The 14635-nt window shown below is 59.0% G+C and overlaps 1 protein-coding gene across 8 annotated transcripts in view; it reads left to right on the top strand.

Annotated features, from left to right (window-relative positions):
- NOL4L (nucleolar protein 4 like) overlaps positions 1–14635 on the top strand; it is a 124762-nt gene extending 110127 nt beyond the window's left edge. For all 8 annotated transcript variants that reach the window (XM_070589114.1, XM_070589118.1, XM_070589115.1 and 5 more), the window contains 6 exons: positions 1351–1628; positions 4000–4185; positions 4263–4454; positions 4739–4861; positions 5355–5556; positions 10053–14635. In XM_070589114.1, the coding sequence (XP_070445215.1) occupies positions 1351–1628; positions 4000–4185; positions 4263–4454; positions 4739–4861; positions 5355–5556; positions 10053–10273 (1202 nt within the window). In that variant the 3' untranslated portion in view covers positions 10274–14635. The remainder of the gene's footprint in view (positions 1–1350; positions 1629–3999; positions 4186–4262; positions 4455–4738; positions 4862–5354; positions 5557–10052) is intronic.

Here is a 14635-nt window from a genome sequence, read left to right as displayed (position 1 = left end):
AGGAGAGGCGGCTTGGCCCAGGAGACCTGCGGCAGCCCGGCAGAGGGGGAGGGGTGCCGCTGCGCGAGGCCTTTCCCATCCCCCTCTGCCTAGGGCCCGGGCTGCTTGACGGGCAGCCCGGCCCCGCCCCCGGGCAGGCGGGAGGCCAGCGATTGGTTGAGGCGCTAGAGCCGCTCGGTCGCCATGGGGACGCTCCGGAGGCGCGCGTGCCCAGTGCCCAGCACCAGGGACTAAATCTTCATAATCTGCCGACTGGGAGGTTGGGGGTGGGGTCGTGTGCGACCCTGGCCTGGGGGAAGGGGCTGCCTGGGATGCGGTCTGGGCTCCCTGTGGCCGCCCCTCCCCCAGCCGCTCTGGGTGCAGGTGCAGAACCGGCAACCACGCGGTACTCACCTGACAGTGACCTGGGGAGCTTGAGTGTGGCTTCAGCCTCTGCGCTCTCCGCTGATCAAGCAGGAGGCTGGGGCGGGGTGAGGGAGAGGGCCCTGGAATTTATCTGAAAATGTCTAGCCCCGTAGTTAAAGTTTGTCTTCCCGGATCCCCCAGGCAATGCTGTGCTCTCCGCAGCAGGGGGCGCCCTCGGCAGAGCTTTGTTGGACTGTCACCTCAGGAAAGCAGGATGGCCCACTGAGGTGCAGGAGGTGCAGACCCCAAACCCTGCAGCCTTGGCTCCCGGTGTCCAAGGCCACGTGGTCATGCACAGAGGGCAGATGGAGGGGTTGCCGTGTCTGTGCACAGGCTGCAGGATTGGGCTGGGCCTGCTTGCAGGAGGGAGCGGGTAAGGGGGGGAGGGGGGGTCACAATGGAGCCATCCCTCCCTCCTCAGGCAATGGAAGGAGAGATTGGAGGGCCTGCTGTGGGCAGGGGGTTCTGTGGGGAGAGCGTCTGAAGGGACAAGGCAGTGGGGAGCCAGGGAAAGAGGTGGGCGCTGGCCAGGCCCCAAGCAGCCTCTGGGGTGTCCAGAGGCCCCTGGCAGGCAGCAGCCGGGTAGGACTTGAGGCCGCAGCTGCTCACTCCAGACTGTCGAAGCCGGGCCTCTCGTGAGCCTGGATGTGGCGTTTGTGGGTGTGGAGTGCAGGAGACCACCACACCCTGCCCACTCTGCGACCACTCCGCTCCTGATGGCCTCAGCTTCTGGCAGAGGGACCCTGCCCCCACCTGCGGCTAGGGCAGGGCTAGCCTCTTGGAGCCTCTCAGGGGGACAGCAGTGCTCACCTCCGACACAGGGATGCTTGTGAGGGTGACACTGGGCAGGTACTCCCTGTCACTGCTGTGGCCACGATAGCCCGGGGGGTCTTGGGGCACAGCAGGTGCTGGGATGTGCCCTCACGCCCAGACCTCTTGTTCCAGATGACTCCTCCTCCGAGAGTGGCAGTGGCAATGGCTCCTCCACCCTGAACCCGTCCACGTCCAGCAGCACGCAGGGTGACCCTGCCTTCCCTGAGATGAATGGCAACGGCGCTGTGGCCCCCATGGACTTCACCGCCGCCTCCGAGGATCAGCCCATTAACCTGTGCGACAAGCTCCCGCCAGGCACAGCACTTGGCACGCCTTCCTACCCCTCGGACGGCTGCGGCACGGACGGACTGCGGAGCCGCGTCAAGTACGGGGTGAAGACCACCCCTGAGGTGTGTGGGGCTGCAGGCCCCGCTGCGCCGCGCGTCTCTTCCTGCGCGTCAGGGACGTGTGAGGCTGACAGGAAATTGTCTGTGCTCGGAGTTGTGACACCAAGTCCAGGGTGGTAGCCGTGGCGGCTGTGCTGTCACTTTCTTGGGGAGGCTCTGGAACGGGAGAGTACTCCGTGTGTCACCCTGAGCAAGGCCCTCACTCCTCTGAGCCTGTGTCCACATCTGAGGAGTGGGGTTGATGACCCCTGACTTAGTAGAGTTGGTGGGTGATGTGTGGCCTGTCCCCGTCCACCCCCAGAACAGAGTCTGCCACGAGTAACAGCAGAGAGTGGCCGCGTTCAGCAGAGGCCCCGGGTCTCACGTTTCCTGGCTGCTCTGCATGCCTGTCCCCATTTTACAGATGGTGCAGAAAAAGGATGAGGCCTTTGTGTGAGGCCACAGGGATATGGATGTGCGAAACTCAACAGAACAGGCTGACGGAGTGGGCGCGGGATGGGCAGGGCAGGCCCCCACCATCGGCACGCCCCTTGCTCTCTGGGGCCTCCCTCTCACTTCTGCAAGCTGCTGCTGGGCCCATGAACCCTCCTGGGAGCATTTTCCCCTGTCAGGGCTGGGGGCCAGAGGCGCCTTCTTGGAGCCCTGCTCCCTGGACGGTTTTCTCTTCAGCAAGAGAGGTGGTGCCGGTGCTTGCCTCTGATGGCGTGTCTCATGGGAGAGTTCGGTACAAATGGATGGGTGTTCAGTTGTTGGTATGTGTCTGAGATCAGGCCATGGAGAGGTACTGGCCAGGGTCCGACCTTCCCCTCTTTGACTGGGTCCAAGAGGCAGGCATAGCTGCGTCCGCAGTGAGCCGACACTGGAGAGAGTAAGTTTGCCATCACGGCCTCAGGCAATGTGTGTGGGCCAAGGAAGTAAGATGGGAGTCTAAACGCTACCAACAGCCCGTATCTTACAGGTTCTCTGTCTCTGTCTCCTCTGACCCTGGCAGAGGATTGGCTAGGGAGCAGCTTGGGAATGTGACTGGCCCAGGAGGTCTTTTGACTTCCTTTGCAAGGCTGGCATGACCCAGCACGAGGCTGCAGGACCTGGGCATCCCTGCCCCTTTTACTTTCTTTCTAGTTTTATTGAGAATAGTTGAAATACCTCACCTGCCCCTTTTAAAATGCCTATGTATGGATCAAGAGATGGGCACTAGGCCAGGGGCCCTGAGAGGGCTGACCCCCATGGGCACGGTCACAGGGTGGCAGCCACTGTGGGATCAGGCACCAGTCAATGTCCATCTTATCCGTTGGTTCACCAAGAAGAGCTGTGATCCCCTCTGGGCTGCCACGTGGCCACATCACAGCGTGTGACCTGCTGCTCTTTGTTTCCTGGGCCTGACTGCTAGATGTCCGCCTCCTTGAGGGCAGAGAGGGTACCACCAGGACGCTGCTGGTCAGGATCCCAATGAGTGAAGTCAGGACTCACCAAAAGCACAAACTTCCTAAAAGGCAGATGACAGTGGTCCTCAGAGAGCACGTGTGCCCCGAGGGCAAGGGGCAGGACATAGGGCAGGTGGGAACTGAGCCATAAAGGGTAACAGAGGTGGAGAGAAGTGGGGAAGTGCATTCCAAGGGGAGATGGGGGAAGGGGCTGTTCCAGGAGGCGCGCATGGGGCGGAGTAGAGGGCTGGGCCCTCTTCTCTGCTATAGGATGGGATGACTGCCCTGTGGGCCGGGCCTGAGCCCCTCTCCCCCTTTCTACACACTCAGTCTGCATTGGCACTCAGGGCATCAGCCAGGGGGCCGTGGCAGACAGGAGAACCCCGGCCCCGGAAGCTTTGGGAAAGTGCTTTGCCTGATGGATCTGTCGCCTTGGCTGGTTCCCTCTCCCAGCCCATCTGTCCCTCCTCCCTGGCAGACAGCACACTTGCCACTTTTGTGACAGCTCAGGTGTCGACCCGGGGTTGCAGTCCCTTAGGTATCAGGGAGGAAAACCCCAAAGCCAGAACAGATCTCGGCACAACCAGAAGAGGCGGGCTGGTGGCGGGAACCCTTTCTGTGGCTGTCTTTCCCTCACACAATGTGGCAGGTGCTGGCATGGGCACCACTGTAGAGTAAATCGCCAACACCCCCACTTAGTGCCTCTGGGGCACCGGGCCTCTGCGTGCTGTCATGAGCAGGCCTTCCTACTGCTGCCCAGGGAGGGGGGTGGGAGCGTTGCTGTCCCATTTTACAGATGAAGGGGGAGCTGAAGGTGCCTTGCTCGGGCCGTGCAGCTGTGGCTTACATGGCAGCTGGGTATGCTCACCATCCCAGGCCCCAAGCTCGCCGTGGCCTGTTAGAGGCCAAAAGAGGGCCTGGCCTGACCTCTGTCGCTGGCCTTCTCTCAGTCCCCCCCCTATAGCTCTGGGAGCTACGATTCCATCAAAACTGAGGTCAGTGGCTGCCCTGAGGACCTGACGGTGGGCCGGGCCCCCACAGCAGATGATGACGACGATGACCACGACGACCATGAGGACAATGACAAGATGAATGACTCTGAGGGCATGGACCCTGAGCGCCTCAAGGCCTTCAACGTGAGCGCCAGCAAGGGACGGGCGGGGCCGGGCCCACAGCCAGGGCCAGCCCTTCCCACAGCCCATGTCTCCCACAGATGTTTGTGCGGCTCTTTGTGGATGAGAATCTGGACCGCATGGTGCCCATCTCCAAGCAGCCCAAGGAGAAGATCCAGGCCATCATCGAGTCCTGCAGCCGGCAGTTCCCCGAGTTCCAGGAGCGGGCCCGCAAGCGCATTCGCACGTACCTCAAGTCCTGCCGTCGCATGAAGAAGAACGGCATGGAGATGGTGAGCCCCCTTCCCTATGCTCACCACTGACCTCCAGCGCACTCCTGGGATTCCTGGGCATCCTCTGGCCGGACACTTCAGCTCCCAGTGCCCCTGGAAGCAGGCACCGTGAGCCCTGTTTCACAGAGGAGGGAACTGAGGCCCAGAAAGATCGCACAGCTCCCTAGAAAACAGCGCCAGAGCCCAAACCCCAGCCCTGCACCACCCACCTCTGGGGCAGGGTCTCTGTGCAAGCCCAGGGCCCTGTAAGCCCAACACTGGCCCCCTCCCTGTTCTGCCTGCAGACCAGACCCACACCTCCCCACCTGACCTCGGCCATGGCAGAAAACATCCTGGCAGCTGCCTGTGAGAGCGAGACGAGAAAAGCAGCCAAAAGGATGCGCCTGGAGATCTACCAGTCCTCGCAGGTACTGCTCGCTGCCAGCCGCTGTCAGGGGTGTCCCTCCCGGGCAGGCGGGCAGGCGGGGGTGGGAGGGTGGTCATCAATCATTCCCAAGACACCCCGCTGACCCGCCCAGCAGGGCAGAGGAGCAGGGAGGGTGGTCCTCGGACAGGGGGGCGGGGAGGGAGTCACCATGGGGAGAGCTGAGGGTAGGTGGGGCAAGTTGCATGATCACAAAGGCCCTGCAGACCTACGGAGTCTGGACTTCATCCCGAGCTGGGAGGGCCCTGAGAGTGTTTACGGCTGAGCAGGAACAGCTCAACTCTGCCCCACAGAGAGATGAGCCGAGAGGGGAAGGTGCTGGGCAAGGCAACCAGGGACAAGGAGCAGAGAGTCCCACAGGTCACAGCGCTGGGTCTCAGGAACTCTGGGACCACAGCCTTCATCCACCTCCATCCAGGGACAGTGGTCGGGCCTCCTGCCCCTGTGGTTCCCCAGCGCCTCCCTCCCCTCTGCAGGACGAGCCCGTGGCCCTGGACAAGCAGCATTCCCGCGACTCCGCAGCCATCACCCACTCCACCTACTCACTGCCAGCCTCCTCCTACTCCCAGGACCCCGTGTACGTCAATGGTGGCCTCAACTACAGTTACCGCGGGTACGGGGCCTTGGGCAGCAACCTGCAGCCCCCTGCCTCCCTCCAGACAGGAAATCACAGTAACGGTGAGTGCGCGAGACCGGTGGGCGCTCTGGTCCCTCAGCAGCGCACCGCGGCCGTGGGACCCCGCGGGGCAGGTCGAGAAGTAGATGTCAGCAGGAAACGGGACTCCTTCGTGGCCCAGCGACCTCCCCCATCTCATAATTTAGCCAGTCCTTAGATGGGAAGGCAAGAGGGCTTCAGCTGGTTAGCACAAGCAGCTCCCACTCCTTCTCGCCTCTGAGGGCTCGCTCCCGGGCTCCTTTTGTGGCACTGCTGGGCCTCGCCCCACTTCGCTCCCCCATAGGCCGCTGGGAGCACTGAGTTTCAGCCAGGCCTGCACTCTGCCCGGGTGGCATCTTCCCCATAGCCCGTGTTACCCTCAGTGACCAAGGCACAGCGAGATGGTTGCTGGCTCAGGTCACACAGAGTGGGCCCCGGCCGCAGCTCGTGGCCTCACTTGTGAGGGGACGGTTCTTTCACCCACTGCGGCCTCAGCCTCTGCCCCGGCGGTGTGGAGCCCCCTATAGGTCACCGGGGGCAGTGGCTTGCTGTCTGTCTCCCGGCTCCACCCCTGTAAGCTGGGGACTCCCAAGGTGCTCCTGTCCCTCTTCCCGGGTGACTCTGGTACAGCCGGGCCACAGAGCAGTGCTGGAGAATCAGTCCCCAGAAAGACACAGATTCCCCTGTGGAGTTGGGTGCTGCCCTGAGTGGGGACTGGAGTGGTGACCTCCGGCCTGTTCACCCTGAGCCCGGGGTGGGCAGCAGCAGGGGAAGAGCGGGGTCTGACAGTGGGCCATAGCGGTGGCCTCGGGGAGCTGGCGGGGACGGGAGGTGACCTCAGGGCCTCCTGGGTCAGGCCCTTAGATATTGTTCTGTGTGCAGCGGGAGCCACACTCCTGTGCGGCACGTTTTTAAGCCGAGGAGGCCGTGAACGTGCCCCGTCTGCCCTTCACAGGGAGGCAGGAGGCAGGGGCAGTGTGCTGTAGGGTCATTCAGGGGCGAGAGGTGGAGCGAGCGTGATAGCAGCTTGCTGAGTGGGAAGGTGCTGCCCGCAGGCCAGGGCACCCTGGTTCTGGGTCTCTGCTGGACAGGCCTGAGAACTCCTCTCCAGCCCTCGTCCTTGTTCCTGGCCAGCGAGGGAGGGGGCTGGTCCCTACCCTTGGCAGAAACTCCAGGTACCCTCTGCTCACCTTGCCCCTATCACCTGAAAGTATGTGCAGGTCCCTGGAAGATTCCTCCCCAGGCTTAACTTCTCATCCCTTCCTAATGCCTCTTAACCTAAAATAAGAGGCTGCCTGGCCCTAATCCCCGAGGCTGAGGCCAGAGTGGCCAGCCACAGCGAGGGGGGAATGGCTGTCCCAGGCAGGCTGCTTTCCTTCCAGGAGGAAGTGCCATCTGCCAGCCCTACTGCATGAAGACAGGTCCCAGGGCAGGCAGGCTAGAACCCCTGTTGCACACAGGGAGTCTGGGGCCCCCTCCTTCCCAGGCAGCGGGCCAGGGTGCTGAGCCCCTTCTGAGCCATGTAGGTGGCCTGGCTCAGAGCTGCAGCTCGGCCCCTCCGAGGGCACTGGGCCTGCTGCACTCCCCACCCTGTTCACACCTGCAGAGAGCCTTGGAGGGAGGCCGCTGGCTCTGCCCCTGCACTGCCCGGGGTCTCGGTCTCCTGTCTGTGAGCAGGTTCCTGGTTCTGGAACCCTGGTTCCTTAGAGGTGGGTGGTGAGTCACTGAGGGAGAGATCAGCTCATTTATCTCCTCGTCTCGGGCAGTGTATGTCCTCTGAGCACTGGGTTTGAGTCCAGCCGTGGGAGGAAAACGACAGCAGTTGCGTGGCTGCAGGGACTCAGTCCCGCTGCCCTCCCCAGCAGCAGCCCTTTAAGTGATGCTCCAGTCAGTTCGGTGCCTTGGTTGGGCAGCTGCATGAGCGGCTCAGAGCTCCTCACGTGCTCATTAGGTTGTCCTCTGGAGATGCACATCAGCTTAGATAGGACCGGGCTCTGCCTGTCTTGCCTGGAGTACTGAGCAACTCGTGCCCACTCCTGCCCCTCCAGCAACCATCCGCCTGTAATCAGAACCTGAGGGAGGATGGCTCCAGATCAGATTGGCTGCAGGAAACAGGGACAGTCTCCTTTCTAGGCTGCTGCTACAACCCAGGAGAGACAGAAGGACAGCTCTGAACACAGGGGTGAAGAGGACAGACTTGGGGACTGAGGGAGGAAAGAGAGGAAGCCCAGGGCCGGCTCATACCAACTGTGGCAGGTGGCTCCAATCTTCCTCTGCCGTCCCCAAGCGTTGTCCAGAAGGGACCAGGAGCTGCCCCAGAGGGAACCAAACCTGCCCCCACCACACCCCCAGGTCCAGCCCATGAAGCATCCAGGAGACAGCAGAGGCACCCCTGCTCCCAGCGTGTCCCGGTAGCCCATTTGGCCACCACCATGGGAGTCAGCCACCTGCTTGGCTGCTGTTTCCAGCACTTCACAGCCCCATTCCTTCCTTCCGCGTTTCGTTTTAACAGACTTAACTGTTCCCTTGACTCTCAGTTCCAAGGATCTTCCTTAACAAGTTTCTAGGACCACCTTCTTGAAGTCCATGTTCTCTGGTTAGAGAGGAAATAACCCACGTGACAAATCGTCCCATCTCAGTTTCCAACTTCCTTCCTCATCCGGAGGCTGCACCAGCTCCCTTTTAGCAGCAGCCAAGTTTTCATAATTTCTCCCAAGATGTTACTTCTGATCTAGATGTCTCCAGTGACAAGAGCTTGTCCAACTCTCTTTAGAGCAGCCTAAAAATTGCCACTGTAGATGCAATCACAAGTGAAACTGCTATCAGAACCCAGAGCGTGGTGGGGAGCTGGCTGATAATGGAGAGCAGCCCACACGCCCCGTAAAGTCACCTCTGCATCCGGGAGGTGGGGGAAGGCAGGCGGAGTTGGGTCAGAGAAGGCCTCCCTAACTAAGGAAGCCCAGGCTCCCACACCCCCGATCCTCTCTTCTTTGGCTGTCTTCTTGCTGAACACCTTGAAAGAATGCTTTTCAAATTCTAGGAGCTTCCATGTCTTCTGGGAGCCTATTCAGAAAGCCCCAAAGCCCTTTCCCAGTGGGCCTCCCGCAGGCTGAGGCGCCCTTACACTGACAGCCCCTGGCACGGCTCAGCCCCACAGTGGCCTCCTCGCATTGCAGATGAGGGGTCTGAGGCTCAGTGGAGCTGAAGAGCTGCCTGTGGGGTGGCACAGCAGGCCTCGCGTCCAGGCTCGCTGACTCCAAAGCCAGCTGTCCATGCTATAGAGCTGGTTGGGAAAGGCAGAGAGGAGACAGAGCCTGGTCCCCCCCACCCCCCACACCCCTGGAACGTTTCAGAAGACTCCAGGCTCTCTCCTTGCTGCCACCCACTGGGGGCAAAGGGGAGATGATTTCCCTAGACAGACCTCTGGGTCCCGTCTTGCCTGTTCTGACCCTCATGCACCTACCCCACATGCCCTCCTGTCCTGGTGTTAACTGTTAACCTCACTTGGGCACAAAAGACCCCTTCAGAGTAAGGAGGATTCGAGGTGCTGCGGCGCACCAGAGAAGTCTGCACCCCCAGCACCCTCCTGCACGTGCACCTCCAGCCGCGCTCCTGCAGGTGGCCGGCCGGCACGGTGGGGCTGGTGTGGTGGCCCCGACGTCTTCCGCACAGCCCAGTGGGGCAGCCGGCCTCTTGTTCTCCTCCAGCTGGACAGAGTCCCTTCCTTGTCTGAGCACACGCATGGGTCTTTCTTTTCCTGAGCTTCTGGGGCTCCACTGTGGAGTCAGGGCTTTCTCTCTTGGGGGTGTCGGGCCCCTGCCTCCCTGCTGTGTCTGGAACACCCTCTCCTCTGACTGACAGCCGCCCTGTCAGGGGAGGACCCGCAGACACACCTGTGCCGTCCACCAGACATGCCAACAGCCTGTCTTACGGGCCTCGGCCCACACTTCCGTCAGGGACCACCAGTTCCCGTTCCAGCTCGGCTCACCAGGGTGAGGAGCATCTGGGAAGTTCCTTTGTCTTGCAGCCATCTCACCTGGAGACCAGAGCTGGGATGCGTGCCTGTCAGGGTGCGGGGGTGGGGGTCCTCATAAAGAAGCAAAGGTGTGATCAGTGCCAGGGAGCAAGGGTCGGAGCCCTGCTCTGCCTGACATCAAAGCCCGTGCCCCTGTCCCACGCCACCCTGCCCTGCATGCAGAGCTGGGTGCACACGGTTGCAGTGTGCTCTTGGGCAAACCTCTCAACCTCCAGGCCTCAGCTGCTTCTACCTGTCACATAGTGACAGTAAGGTCCCCTTCTTTGCAGATCACCCTGGGGATAAACAGAGAACCCCACATCATCTGCTGGTACCAGACCCCATTCTAGGCACTAGGGTACAACCATCAAGACAGACAAGGGCCTCAGGCCCAAGTGCCTGCCCCACAGCAGGCCCCCTGGACAAAGTAAAGGATGACGGCAGCTCCCGGATGCCCTCCAAGGTGTCCGCTCCTCTCCTCACCCTCACTGTCCCTCTCCACAGGGCCCACAGACCTCAGCATGAAAGGCGGGGCCTCCAGCGCCTCCACCACGCCCACGCCCACGCCCTCCAGCAACAGCACCAGCAGGACCATGCCCACCGCCCAGCTCAGCCCCACGGAGATCAGTGCTGTGCGGCAGCTCATCGCCGGCTACCGAGAGTCCGCCGCCTTCCTGCTGCGCTCTGCAGATGAACTGGAAAACCTCATCTTACAGCAGAACTGACCCCAGCGGCACGTGGAGTGCACTACCCCAGGGAAGGAGGCTGTCCCCGCCCCGGGCCTGGCGTCCTGCCTCACCAGTTGGTACATTTTGTTTTTTGAAAGAGGTGGGATCCGAAAGAGCTGTTTCTAGCCACACTCCAAGCACCTGAGACTTTGGGCACAAGGACACTTTTTTTTGGAATCTCACCACACGGGTGCTCTGACCTGCTTGGAAGAGGCCGTTGGGGCAGCTTTGGAAGGGCTGGGGCTCCCCTGACAAGGCACTGGGGCCACAGCTCCATTTAGAATCATCTTCGTGGACCCTGAAGTTAGAATCCCACCCCCAGATAATTACCTTTCAAGTCTTAGGTGAGCAGAATTGCATATTTATTGAGAAAAACAAAGTGGACCCTTTCTTCCTCTCCCCTTAGTAATTTATTTTTCTGAAAATGGATTCTTTTGTGTTTGTACAGATTGCCAGTCTGTGTCTGTCTGATCAGAAGGCTGTATCCCCGTGACTAACATTCCATATCACTACACTGGCGTGGGCTGGGGCCAGCGGGGCGGGGGTGCGGTGGGGCTGGCTGTCCCTCTGAGTGCCCAGCACTGCCAAGCAGGAGGACCTCACCCACAGCCACTGCAAAGCAAAGACAAACACAAACGGCTCCCCTCCCCGTCCCTCAGAAGCCCCAGTCCCACGGCCACCTGCGTTCTACCTCACACTCCAGCATGGGCTTTTCCACAATGTGCCCTGAGCCTGTACTGTTCTGAATGGCTGTCCCCCAGCTCCCCACACCATGTGTCTGCCTGGGAGGTAAGTCCAGATGGGTGGCGAGGAGCTGGAGCCCAGAGAGGACCTTGGCCCCGGCCCTCCCCGCTGCTCGACAGGACAGAGTACTGGGAGCTGGCAGCCCGGCAGCAGGGCCCTGCCCTCACCCCGCCCCCAGGGAGCCAGGTCTGAACACTTCTCTGCATGGGCCCAGGCCCCTCGACACCTCCCGGGAAGGCCCCTTTCTTCAGGGTGAGCCCCCGGCTGTCAGGCAGCCACTGAACAGGAAAGGCAGCTGCCAGCTCCTGGGCGAACTGCGGTCCCCGTCCCCTGCTCCCATGGTTGGAGGAGAGGGGCTGTCAACAGAAGTGGAGAAGCCACTTGGGTTCTCCTAGGACCAGCCCTTCTTCCAGAGGGACGAGTCCTGGAAGAAACCCATAATCCCTGGAGTGTGAAAAAGGGCAAAAAGAAAAGGCTGGCCTGGTTCCTCCCTCCCCGACAGGCACTTCCTCTTGCTCAGTGCAATACCTACCAGTGCTGCTAAAACCAGGGATTCGCCCAGACCTCAGAAGGCCCACGGGGCCTCTCCATGCAACACTCCGTAGCCATGACAGCAGCTCTCTGCTGCCCGCCCCTGCCCAGAGCTGGCAGAAGCCCTCTGTTGCCTTTCCTCCCTCAGAGCAAAGAGGCCCCAGGGGAGCCAGGGCCAAGTGGACCCTCAGATCGAGAGCCACTAAACCCCAAAGCAGGCACCCCCTCCCAAACCAGCTTTTCTGCAGCCAACTGCCTCTCGGCACTGTGGCAGACCCCCTCAGGAGGGGCAGGGAGGGGGCTCCAGCATGGATTCTGGATCTATGACTGAGCTCTGGCTCCCGGATCCAGAAACTCCGAGCAGTAGGGTGCCCCACCCCGTGCTTACTTGTAGCCCCTAGAGGTTGGGGGTGGTCTTTTATCTCTCAAGTGGCCTCCAACACCCCACCCAGCCACGCCACCTCTGCCTTCCGTCTGACCAATCCCCAGGCCACTGGTCAGGGCCAGGACACCCGAGACTCCCCCTTAGCACAGCACAAGCTCCAGTGCCCAAGGCCTCTCCCACACCCAGCCATCCACATGTCCAGCCCCAACCTGCTCAGTACTACTCCCAGACCTTTGAATCTGTGTAAATATTTATTTTTGTGTGTGAACAATACTACAAAGTAATCAGAAGATCTTTTGCAAAATGTTACCCCAGGCAATTTGTGAAAATGTTAAAAACTGGCAGAGACAATCGCCGCCTTAGAATTCTTGATATCAATTGCTTACCATGTCATTTCTCCTCCTGGAGGCAGTACCCAAGCCAGGCACAAACGGTTTGCTTTTTTTGACAGACAGGAGAGACTGGGGAAGGGGCTCCCGCCGCCACCCGCACAGGGGATTAGCTCTAAGAATCAGCATAAGCTATGGTTTGAAGTCACGCTTTTCTGAGTTCAGGCTGTCCACGCCGACCGCCTTCAGCTGGCCGTAGATCTGCGGTAAGAAGTTGACAGAGGAGGGCAGCGGACGCCAGTGGTAGAAGAGCCCTGGGCTTCCCCCAGCGGCCCCTCCAGCACAGGGAGCTCCGTCATGTTGACCTCACCTCTTGGGGGACTCCTTCCTGGTGAAGCTACACATGAAGCCCTGGTGATGGCAGATCAGGAGCGAGCTGCTGTGAGCAAACGGCATCCTTCAGTCCGGGAACTCGCTCTGTTTTGCGTTTAAAAGCAGCTTCCACCCATCCCTCTCCTCCTGACCTGGAGAGCGCCAAGCAGCCGGTTCTGCTGAACACAGCTCGCCCCCGCCGGCCCACCCGCACCCCAGGGACTGCCTTCTCCCAAAGGGAACTTCCAGCGCACTGCCCCACAGCCACGTAAAATTCTCACGGAGGGCCTCAGGGCACAAATTAGTCATTTGGGATCCTAAATTAAAAAGGTAACGTGAGTGTCGACTACACCAGTTCCAGAGTCTTTGCAGGGGCTACTCCCCGAGAAGGGCAGTATCGGAGGAGGATGGGAATTCGGTCTTAGCGGTGGATCATCTGGTCGACCAGGAATAGTGTAACCCATCTGAAATTCATTCTCCTGTCACCACTCATACAAACAGTTTATCCCCAAGGACACTTGAGGGGGAGGGGGACAGGCAGGGGTTAGGAAGGTTTTAGAGGTTTCAGACAGGTGGAACCCAGCCACCCCGATTCCCAAGGGCCACTTTGACTCCAGGGGTGGTTACAGGATCAACTACCAGTTCATTCTCAAAATGCTGCTTTGAACTCAGAGGGTTGATACTTTTAATTTGTAATTTTTTGTAAAACTTTTTACAAGATAGTAAAGTATTTCACCAGAATACCAGTTTCAATCCGTCCATGGTCTGATTTTTATATAATTTAGTGGTGCTTTAGAAACTTTGTTTTGTTGTTTCTGAGCTGAACAGCTCACTCCTTTTTTGCCTGTATCTACCTAAGACCAATGTGAACCTTTGTATTTTTGCTCCTAATTTTGGACTCAGTGAAAGTGTACTGTTTACATGTACAGATGCCCCAGTCCCCGTGTGTCCTGCAAGACTCGAGGGGAAGGTGCACCTCACTAAGCTCACCTGCTCAGCAAAGCCACAACACAGAAACCTCTCACTTTTTACCTGTTTCCACCTAAAAACAAAATCGAAAAAACTACACCACAGAGAACACAGATTTGCTAAAAACAAAACAAAACAAAACTTTCCTAAGCTCAGAAAAATCTCATGTGCGTGGCGGATGGCCCACATGCCTTTGTCCTGTGGTCCATTTAGAAGCAGGGGTCAGAACAGAGACGTCCCATGGCCGCTGGGGGGGGGGGCACGGCATGGACGCATGAAGAGGGACAGCAGCGCCGCTCTGCAGAGCTGTGGGAGGGAGCCAGTCCTCCTGGCAGCCTGGGAGCGGGACCTTCAGGGTCAAGCCACCCAGGATTTAGGGACAACCCAAGACGTTGTCATTCCTCTGGCATAACTTAGACGTGTTTTGGACGAGCACGAGTTCCCCCTCTGAAAGGAGGCTTTAAGGCTTTCCCGTGCAGCTGGACAAGCAAATCTTCAGGATTCCCCTAGAGGCAGCCGTTCATGAGGTATCACCTCTGGGGAGGGGCAGGGGGCTCCAGACGGTAAGCATGTGGCACTTAAGGCAAACAGTGGAGGGCACCAACTTTTAAAGGTGACTCTTTATTAATCAATGGCTTCACCTCTAAATTATATTTTTACAGATATGCACCTATGCAACTTAACGTGGCTCTTCTAAGCAGGTGAGGACTTCCTCCTCAATGCTCTATAAAAATTATTTGTGTTCTATATAGTGAGTTTTTCCAGTAAATGTGGCTTAATATTTTAATTCTTAGAATGTGTCTTCTCTATGTGATGCAACTAAATTCTGTTTTGTTTGTGGAATGACTAGCACAGGCCAACTCCCTCTGCCCTCACTTAACAAAAGACCAATGAGCTGTTAATCAAGCTGTATCTCCATGGTATTACTTGCTAAATGCACTGATTTCATAAGTATGTGGAATCCTTTTTCTTTTGAATCTGTATATCATATATAAGACTGAATCTACTTAATAAACACTGAATAACAAA

This window comes from Equus przewalskii, chromosome 21 (assembly GCF_037783145.1).
Source record: "Equus przewalskii isolate Varuska chromosome 21, EquPr2, whole genome shotgun sequence".
Lineage (NCBI taxonomy): Eukaryota > Metazoa > Chordata > Mammalia > Perissodactyla > Equidae > Equus > Equus przewalskii.
The sequence above is the reverse complement of the archived record's forward strand: the minus strand, read 5'-3'. Positions and strand labels throughout refer to the sequence as shown.